The sequence below is a fragment of the Xyrauchen texanus genome, chromosome 35, assembly GCF_025860055.1.
Source record: "Xyrauchen texanus isolate HMW12.3.18 chromosome 35, RBS_HiC_50CHRs, whole genome shotgun sequence".
Classification (NCBI taxonomy): Eukaryota; Metazoa; Chordata; class Actinopteri; order Cypriniformes; family Catostomidae; genus Xyrauchen; species Xyrauchen texanus.
The window spans coordinates 13,791,580-13,802,480 of NC_068310.1; the positions used below are offsets into that span (position 1 = coordinate 13,791,580).

The window sequence follows — 10,901 nt, forward strand, 5'->3', positions numbered from 1 at the left end:
ACATAAGTATCTTAGAATCATATCCTAAACCCAACAGAAAATCAGCCATTTTGGTTCAGTTTTTGCCATTTCCAGACTTTAACGAACTCCTCCTAGAGATTAAATCAGATCATCATCATATTTGGTCAGTCTAATCTAAAGGCCTTAGTGATGCTAACTTGTGAAGCTTTTGAGTTTTCTTGTGGCATGTCTGTGGCGTCCTGACAAAGTTCAATGTTTCGCTATGAAACAGGAAGTTGTTATAACTCAAACATAAAATGTCCAGTCTGCTCCAAACTTTACATGTTTTATAAGAGTCCCGGCCTGAACACTTCTGTATGCCAATATTCAGTTATAGTCATAGCGCCACCTAATGGCAACAGGAAATTACATGTTTTACACTGTGATACACTCACAACATTTAAGTGCTAAAAACTTAAGTGAGTGACATTCCCCTGGCACAGCAGCCCCAATGCGCACCAGGGTGCGAGGGCCCGTTCATCACTGTTTGCAGCTTTAATTTTGTGTAGGATTTCTATAACAGGAACTGAATGGAGGACACATTAAAAGTTCTTTCAGCCAATAGATTTGCTTTGGGGTCTAAGGGGGTATAGAAATACTGCTGGTTGCTAGAATCTTGCATAACATGGTCATATTAAGACATTTCTTTCATTTGTACAATCACTTTCTTGTTTTATTGTCCCTCCATTTTCAGTTAACAGTATCCAACAATCACCTTTCACTTTTTCTCTTTATCCCACACATACTCATATCTGCTCTTCCCTCAAGGCCTCAAGTCTTTACATGTAATTATAAAAGTGTTTTCCTGCTCTAATTAACACTCAAGTCTGATAAGCATGAAAAAGAACTGTCCTGCTTATGCGTGGACAGAAGCATATGTCGTTCTCGAGTGCAAGAAAGCTGGAGGCAAACACTGACAAAACAATGAATATCAAAGCACAGAAAAGCCCAACATGGAAAACATAGGGTTTGTTCACATTATGTTTTTCTCACAATGATTTGTTGATGTTTTGCAAGGTAGGAAGAGAACCTGCATGCACTTTAATTTGAGTGCATGTGCATATTTGGAATTTATTAAAGGGACATAACATGTAAAAGAAGGTTTTCTTTTCAATTAAGTGTTTGATGTGTAATGTTGACATACTGTAACTTTAAACTATGCTGGTCCCAATGCAAGTTAACTGAAATGTCCAATGAAAAATAAAAACGCTTTTACGATAAATGAGCCGCGGGCCGTATGTTGCCCATGTCTGCTTTAGCTGTTTGCGAGATTATCATTAAATCTGCGTCAGCAGTCCTAAATAGTCTATCACTTGGGTGGCCGCCAGAATATCTTCAATGGGAGAACCATGGCATTGTTCTTTCCCTGCTGTCTGGGACCCAGTCCGAATAGACCAGTTGAGAAACACTGCTTTAACACACACACAAACTCATGTCAGACCACCTCGCCTCGCTTCTCTCTGCTCTCTATGCTAATGTACATGGTATGATAACCGTCAATTTTCAAACCGTGGTATACCGTGAAACCGGTGTACCACTGCAACCCTTGTCAATTATAACAGAAGTACGTTACAAACAAAGGTATAGTATCAAAAAGTAACTCTAAGGTGCTGTTGACATGGCATTTGAAAACTGCTAGATGCAGTGCAGCCAAATTGAACAGAACATAGGCATAAAGATGCATTTTTACAAGTTCTTTTTACTAGACACAACATTAAAAATGCAGCATTCATAGTGTGAGATGCTGAAAAAATTGGAAAAGTTTCAGTGGGCAAAGAATGTAAGAACACATCCTGTGTGAATGGCCTTTCAGGGAATGGAAAATATTCATGTTAAACTAAATTTGGAATGAAGTATATCTTATGGTGCAAAACATTTTCATTGTAAGTGGGTTTCAAGAACCTGAAATGCTACAAAAGTGCAGGATATGGCCCCTTTAATATTTGCCACTATATCAAATCAGTGTATGGGTGTTGGGGAGATGAACAAAAGTTGATTGGATTATGGCCAATGAGAATTCATCTGAATTCATATGGACAGAAAAACTGTCCAATAAGGCTCTTGGATGAAAAGGAGAATGGAAATGTATGTTTGCTTAGAGGGGTGAAGGGTTTTTGGGGGAAGGGTCTTTGTGTAAGGCATATTGTTTATCACTGCCATCCTGTTGCTGTAAACTAATTAAAATACTGTTGTTGTGGATCAAAGAGCCAGAATATCTCATTTCCTAATCATGTGCAGAGTGGATGCTGTGCAGAGGTGTAAGCCTATGTGGGATCGTTGCTAAATTTGTTGCACCTGCTATACAAATCCTTTATGAAAAATGTTATGCAAATCATCTGGCGCTTAGCTTGCTAATGTTTCAGTGCAATTAATAGGAGAGAAAGAGAGGGGAATGTGGTCATCTTCTGCAGTTGTTTTGCCTGTTTGTGTAAGATTAGAGAGGCCTGCTAATGTCAGAAGCATTTGAAAGGTTGTGATTTCCTGTTTTCCTCTCCTAACTTCCTCCCCCCTTTTATTCATCAATTTGTTCCATTGAATACTACAGGGGAACTGCTCATAAAAGCTGTCGTCATGGGAACCCATCATAGTGTGGAGCGGTTGGTGCACTCATGTCCCTACTGTTTGGGAATTGAGGAAAAAAAAAACACTGTGAAAATTAATTTACTACAGCCTCGCTCTCACTGGTTATGGTCATAATGGAGTGCTGAATACTGTGCAATGTAGGCTGCACATTATACTGGCTACCATAAAAAAAATATGTGAAACAGAATGCAGAATGCAATGATAAATGTTTCAAAACGGTTGTATGCAATGCATTGTTGTCACATTACCACATATTGTGAATGATGCTACTTGATCAATGATTCTTTAGAATCCCCTGCTCTTTTGTCTGTACAGAATGTACAGAATTCTATTTGATTCATGCCCACATTTACACCTGCTAGAAGAGAAGAGTCTGCTGTATTGAAGGTGTTAGTAGTCTCAATAATCTAAACACAAGAAGCTTTGACTATAGAGAGAATTCTTTCTCTCTCTCTCTGTATGTAGACTCACTAATACTTCTAAGCTCAGTGTGTCTAGGCTGAGTGTCTCTTATGCAACAGGCCCTGCTCATCAATGTCATTTGTTTTTGAGGAACAAAGTGTGTGAAGTGGAGCGTGACTCGGAGAGTCTCTCAATTTCACACACTCCATTAACTGGTGTTTTCATAATTTAGGTGAAACAAGCAAAATGTCTGAGTTTTCGAGTGTTCCTTAGGAAGGACTTTATTAATTCAGTGAAGCTGGTTCCTCATCCATGCTTAACAGTACCATGACATCATGAGTTTCCTTACATTGACTTGCTCATAAGAGCAAGTCAAGCAGGCATAAGATCAGGGCACGGCTCAACAGACCACTGTGTCTCTCATTCTATTCTCCTTTGAGTGTGTGCTTGTTCTCTGATTTCTGTACCCTCATTAGGTTTCATGGTGTTGAAATTGAGGTATCTGATAAGCAATGCAGGTATCAAATGACAGCAAACTACTTGGACGAGAATTACAACATGTTAGCTGCTCAGAATTATGCAACAATGGTTATACTTAATCTTTTCTGCTGTGGTGTATGGAGACAGAATTATCTAAAAATGTATTCTGTTTGGCTAAAGAGGATGTACTTACTGTAAATTAAAAGTACTGTATTTGTAAATCAAAACTTGTTCGAATAGTCTCAAAATGTCCAAACACAAATTTGAGTGCAAACTTGGTCGATGCACTGCTAAATCAATATTTTCATTTTCTTTTAGCACAAGTCTATTGATTTTATTACGTTTATTGCAATTAAAAGCTGATCTACCATTAAACTCTCCCATTCAGTCAGCCCATATACGGATATTGGATTTTGCATTGCAATTTAAAATTATTCACTGTTTCTGTTTGTTTTTTTTACATGAAGAAAGATGATTGAAGTAACATGGATTTGGTAATCCTATATGATTTGTTTTAAGCAAAAAAGTATGAGAGGCCATGCTATATTATGAAAAGGTACATATTTGTAACGTTGTTCTGGCACTGGCAATGACGAAGACGATGATGTGAAAATGAAGAACCCAAGTGCAGTTTATTTACATACGTGAAATCCAAAACCCTAACTATAGACATGAACAAAACATAAACCATTAGCATGAAATTAAACTTGACTTAGCAAACAAGGTTACATTAACAATACTTGACAAGAGACAATGGCAAAAATATGGGCTTAAATACACAGACATGAAAAATGTTAAAGCAAATTTATTAAGTGAATGTATATGTAAATAATAGCAGAATATAAATAATAGCAGAGTAATATGCACAATAACTAAGTAAACAGGTGTTTTGGCTGGAAGGCTGTATTTATTTGTCAGCATATAGAATTGAAACTATCAATTTTATAATTGATTTAATTATTTTGAAAAGTGTGCTCCCTTGTTGTCTCTCTTTCTCTTTATTTCTTGTAATGGAGCAGGTTTGTATTTCATGCAAACAATGAGATAGCTCACCCTGCAATCTGAAAAAGTTTATTTCCCCCCTGATTTGCTGCCAAATTATGATTTATGAGTGTTTAGTACCACAGCTGAAGAGAGATAGCCAGAGAGATAGAGGATGTGGATTGACTGGGAATGGGTGTCAACAAGAGTTGCTTATTTATGTTTTTACTCATTTTAATTAATTTAAACCATCTTCCTTTTCCCCCAGAATGCTTTGAAGAAGAGGGCTGCCAGGCCAAACAACAAACCAGATAAAAAAGCATCACCTCAGGTAATAAACAGCAATTCTAGAAAACACTTGATTGATAACTTCATTTTTCTCTATTCTACTCTTAATAATAACAGCCTGAAACAAATTAACAATGATCATCATTGATAGGGATCATTCTATATTTATGTTCCTAGATGTGTTATGCCTTCAGAGTTTCACATTTTTTAGTTGGTAGAAAATGGGTAAAACAATACAAAGTTGTGGAAAAGTACAAAGTTAAGTGGATAACAGTTGTCTGGTGTCTGCGATTGTTTCCCTTCAGCCTCCAGAGGACAATTCCGACCTCAAATGCCAGCTCTATTTCGCCAAGGAGGAGTCAGCCCTCATGTGCAAGAAGCTCACCAAAATGGTTAAAGACAACGAGGCTATGAGGGAGGAACTGGCAAAGTATCGCTCTCTTTACGGTGAGGTTGATGCCTCATTGACCATTGAAGAGGTTGCTGACTCACCTCACACTCGTGAGGCAGAAGTCAAAGTTCACCTAAAACTTGTAGAAGAAGAGGCAAACCTTCTGAGCCGAAGAATTGTAGAGCTAGAGGTGGAGAATCGTGGGCTTCGTGCCGAAATGGACGATATGAAGATCCAGGAATCCCCGGGTGGGGTTGGCATCTCAGGAGGAGTCGGAGGTCATCTAATGCTTTCCACATCAACTGAGAATGTGATGGAGCTACAGCGTCATCTACAGTTTGTGGAAGAAGAGGCAGATCTGTTGCGGCGATCACTGATTGAAATGGAAGAGCAGAACAAGCTCTTGATGAACGAGCTCAATCACTACAAATCCGTGCTTCCCAATTTCACTGAGATTGAGTCAGCTGCAACCATAACTTTACCCACAATAATTTATGGTGTTTCTGAAGATGGAGGATCTGGTCCAAATGAAGCTGCAAATAAAGAAATACTGGCTGCCAGGCTGCAGATTGCAGAGCTGAATGGTAAAGTTAAGAAGATCCAGTATGAGAACCGAGTGCTTCTCTCTAACCTCCAACGGTGTGACTTGGCCTCCAACCAGGGCTCTGCACGTCCAGCACTGGAGACCGATGCTGAAGCAGGGGACTCGGCTGAGTGCGTCCCCATCCAAACGCATCACGAGTGGCCAGTTGGGCATGATCGAATTGATATTCTGGAGGAGAAGGATCAGAACGTTTCAGGAATAAGTCATATTCATACTTCTCAGTGCCTCAGCTTTAAGGACCTTCTCATTATACGCGACCAGGCTCAACTTGTTACCTCAGCCATTCAGCTTTTTACTTCGCCCGACTCCACCTGCCTCTCAACAGACGCCATCTATCGTAAGACCTCTGCTATTGAGTCTGGAGAACCAGTTTTTGTGGAGAAGAGCCAGATACAGGGCTCAACGCTGCCCTTGGTGGAGGCCCTTCATGGTAGACTGCAGTCCCTTCAGGCTCAGCTACAGGCCCTCAGTGAGAGGGTAGATGCCCTGGGTCAATCCCCCGAAAGGGAGCGTGTGGAAGGGATGTCCCCGCTGCCTCTGTTTTCTGAGTTGGGAGACCCTGCAGCAAGTTTCTCATGCCCTGCAGATGCTCAGGTTGACCAGATCACAGCCCAACAGAAGGTATGGATGCCCTCTTTCAGTCAAATTATCCCTTGCTTTTTTTGTTCTTTCCTTTTTGTATTATTTTTGTCTTTCTTTTTGCTAGTATATTTTAATTTTTTGTTGCTTTGCTTGGTAGATCATTGATGAGTGGTATTAACGCTTCTCTTTCCCATTGAACGATTTGCCAACCAATACAACAATGCATGTTTATTATAAGACCTCATAATGGATACAAATTAGGCCTCTAATGGAGTTAAATATTATTATTATGTTAAAAGGTTTGTGTCCAATGCCTCTTGTGAGCTGCCAAGTTAATGTAAATGGATTGTTCTCCCAAAAATGAAATTTGTGTCATCATCCACTCCAGGGGTCAGCAACATATGCCGTGTGCCAATGCATGCAAGCATTGGCACACGGAGGCGTACTCACAGGCATGCCAGCAACGGCAAGAGAGAAGTAGACTACTTTTTTATATATAAATTCTGCACCTGCATTCCAATCTACATCTTGATGTAATCCTTCCTCATGATCACGCAGCGTGTTTTCATGAGCTGAATGAGAGGCTAAACACTGCAGGTGTGGAAAAACTTCATATAAGTAAAATAGCATGCAACTCTCTCACTGTTGCTTGCATGCTAGTCATTACCCCCTGCGTGATTTTAGCACAGTTATTGACCAGGAAAATAAAAAATGGCACTCCGTGTCAAAAAGGTTGCCGATCCCTGATCTACTCCCTCTTATGGCACGCCAAACCCATATGATGTTTTCTGTGGAACTCAAAAGGAGAAATGTGGTGGAATGTCCAAGCTAGTCCTATTCCAACAAAAGTGAACCAGAACTGAGTCTATCAAGCTCCAAAAATGAAAAAAGAGGCAAGACTTTCTGCAAATAGTGAAGTTTATGAGTAGTTGTATTGGTGTCATATAATGAAATGTGTACCTTGATACCTCAAATACCTTACGTTTCAAGGAAATCATAATAAGCTGATGGCTGATACTTACATGGATCAAATAAGTTATTTATTAGATATTTCCAAATCAAGGTGACATTGCTTAGCCCCTTAATTCAAAAAGCTAATATCTTGACATTTCAAGGTTTTGGTCTTGTTGGGCTATATTTGATTTAAAACATTGGTTACCTAGAAAACATTGAATACTTAAATGTTATGATACTATTAAGGTGTAGACAAGAATTGATTTATCTAGGCTCCATCAGAGGCCTAACTCTTGAGATCCAATCCAGACTCTCCCTTCCTCCTTCTCTCCTTCTTGTTTCCTCGCTGCATGGGCACCATGACCTGTGGTCACTGCTACATTTCTTTCTTTTTTCTTTCCACTTTTTTATATTTTGTCACCCTCATTACCTGTTTTCTCAGATTATGCTTTTACTCATCATTCTTTTGTTTCTGTTTGCCATTTTGTCCTATTCCACAATGACTAAACTGTTTTTCCTTTACGTAGTTTTCATTGTCTTGTGAAATTTTATTTGTTGTATATATATAGATTTTACCATTGTTTTTTGATGCCTCATTTTTACGTCTCACTTACTCCAGAAGTCTTATATACCCACACTACACAATCTTTTATTCCTTCATCATATGATCTTGTATGTCCTCTGTCATGCTCTTCTTTATTGTTGTCTTTTGTTGTTCTTCATTAACTTGCCCATGCATGCATGCAACAGCCTGACTCTAGAGACCAGCCAGACTGTGAGAAAAAAGTTCACCCATGCAGTGAAGAGGAGGAGAGCAGCAGCCACAAAGACAGCAATAAAGATGAAGAGTCTGACTTGAAGGAAACAAACACTGATCTGGTGAGGTGCTATATGCACAAAAATTGTTCTGTTATTATACAGTAGTTAGTGCATGTGATGGCTCAGTTCCAAACCCTTGAGAGCTGCCTACCTTGACAGACTTTTTAGGCATCATAAGCATGTTCCCTATGCAAAAGCTGTTCCAAACAGTAGGCATCAAAATTATGCTCCCTTTAAATATATCTTGTACATACAAAGGGTCTGTTCCAAACCCTAGTGAGCTGCCTGTCTAGTCAACATTTTTACACATCATCATATTTCCATCTATATATTATTCCAGACTGAATTATGTGTAGAAAATAGTTCCATCTAATGAAAAACGAACATTTTCTACAAATATTTGAGTAAATTTGTTGTCTATGTAGAGTATTTAAAATCAGTCACTTATAAAGTTACATGATGCTTAGGATGCTGCTTTTGAAGGTAGCTGCCTATGTAGACTGTAGGCAGCTCGCTTAGGTTTAAAAGAGAACCAGTGGAAAAGAAAAATACTAATCATGAGAGAATGCACTGTGACTTGGCATCCTCCTGCACATTGTGCCAGATGCCCTTTCAGGATTCCAGAAAATTAATGAAACATCCATCCATGTTTACTTCAAGCTATTTAATGGTCAACATTTAACTGGCTGGCAAATGTGAAGAAGGAAGAAAAAGGGATAACTGAGAACTCGTGATCATAAACTCTGGTCTCATGCTTTGAATTATAGGGAGAGCGTGCTGGACTGTTTGTTTTTGGTTAGAAATCTATTAGTGTCGGGTTCAATGTCTTTAACTTGCAAAAATTTACAAATATAGTCTATATTCTCTGCGCTGATGACTGAATATAAGATAATTAAAAGCTGTTGACTGATATTAGCCTCTGTTTTTGCATTGTAGCACTGCAACATTTTGACATCTACAAGGCTGTTTTGATAGCAAGCCTTGCCAGGGGGTCATTTTATTGTCCCTGTGTGTTTTTACGTACTGCTGCAGTATTTACCAGTTGGAAGTGACTCATAATCTCCTTCTCTTCTCTCTTGTTATTGTCTTCTCCAGCTGTCAGAGCAGGTTGGTGAGCTGAAAGCTCTGTTGTTTGAAGCAAGGGAAAAGACTCAAGGAGTACAAGAAGCGCTGAAACAGGAGAGACAGGCACGCCACACTGACACACATAAACTCTCTCAGGTACCAGATACATGCTCACACAAATTGTGCTAAGATAGATCTTCTAGATACACATATGATACTACAGTGGTTCTCAACTGGCTTTGCTTTATAGAACCTACGTTTTGGACTTTTAATGGTGATTCAACACTGTAACAAAGTTGTATTTATTTTCATCTTTCATAGTTTTGTTCATGGTTTTTTTCGAGCATGAGGGGCTGTCATGCAACCTGCCCAAGTTGGCATCTCACAAACGTGGCTACCTTCTGCTTAGTGACAGATGAATTTGCACTAGTATACTGTAGACTTTAATGGGATGCATGGCTTTTGGTGTCAACAACAAAAGATATGGGAAGCGTTTTCTTCTCACATTTAAAAGTTGAAAAGCCTGTTTTTGCTATTCTAACTCTGCACAATTATATAGTTAGTGGCATTTTATTATTTGCATTTAACCTTGTTTTTCCCTGCTGTCTGCGATTGACAGACATTCAACCAATTTTTGGGTCGCAACTTGTAAACCACCAGCTGAGAATCACTTGCCACTAAATACACTTGTATATAGATAGGCGATAACCATGATTTTACCAAGTAGGATGTGTTCTGGGATCAACCTCCTTGGTTGGTCCAATCCCAAATCTTGACCATGACCATGAGCTACCTTGAAAATCAGAGGGAAATTATGAGAACGTTGTTCAAGCCCCATCTACAGCCCTACAACAATAATCCAAACCCTAAAACCTGATTGCTTAGGAACATGTTGTTCCATGACTGACAAGAATATTGATCCAGGAAATTTTCCTACTTGGCAAAAATCCTATAAACATAGTATATACTAACTAGATACACTATACTACAACTATACTATAACTACAAAAAAAATTACAAATGGCAAACTGCAAAGGTGCTTTGCAAATCTCAGCAATAAATCTTAGTATCATCGTTCACACGTGCTTGCAAACACAAGACCAGAAATATAGTAGGTATTGACTCATCCTGCTTCCAGGCATCTCTGTTGTCAAATACATTGTTATAACCTCTCTCTCTTTCTCTCAAGCTTCATGAAGAGCATCAGAAGGCCCTCCTCCGTCGAGACTTCCAGCTGCAGAGTGTGAGTCTACAGACACGTCTACAGCAGAAGTTGTGGAGCCAGGAGAGGAACCTACTAGTGCAGGAGTCACAGCAGCTCAAAGACAGTCTACTGCTCATCAGCCTCAAACTGCGCTGGCTCCTAAAACAGTGGAGACTTGGCAAGAAACTAGAAGTAGAGGGCAAAGATATCCTGGAGGTAGGGAGACATTTTTAATAAACAACAGAGTACTCATCTCTGTGATGAAGAATGATCCTTGAGCCCACTGGTTTTCAAATTGTGTGGCGGGACCCAGAAATAGGCCACAGTTGTATTCTGATATGGTTGAGAGGCTGTCACATAATTTTGTAGAGTTTAGCCAAAAAGGAATATATCAACATGAACAGATTACCTTCAAAAACCATGAACAAAACTATATATGGCATTGTTTCTCAACTAGTGGGTCGCGACTCAAAAGTGGGTCGCAGATCCATTCGGACTGGGTCGCAGACAGTAGGGAAAGAACAGTGCCATAGTTTTCTTATTGAAAA

The 10,901-nt window shown here is 39.3% G+C and overlaps 1 protein-coding gene across 1 annotated transcript in view; it reads left to right on the top strand.

Annotated features, from left to right (window-relative positions):
• LOC127629042 (protein SOGA1-like) overlaps positions 1 to 10,901 on the top strand; it is a 76,393-nt gene that overhangs the window by 48,491 nt on the left and 17,001 nt on the right. The window contains exons 4-8 of the mRNA XM_052106056.1: positions 4,715 to 4,777; positions 5,040 to 6,350; positions 8,016 to 8,144; positions 9,180 to 9,305; positions 10,339 to 10,569. Of these exons, the coding sequence (XP_051962016.1) occupies positions 4,715 to 4,777; positions 5,040 to 6,350; positions 8,016 to 8,144; positions 9,180 to 9,305; positions 10,339 to 10,569 (1,860 nt within the window). The remainder of the gene's footprint in view (positions 1 to 4,714; positions 4,778 to 5,039; positions 6,351 to 8,015; positions 8,145 to 9,179; positions 9,306 to 10,338; positions 10,570 to 10,901) is intronic.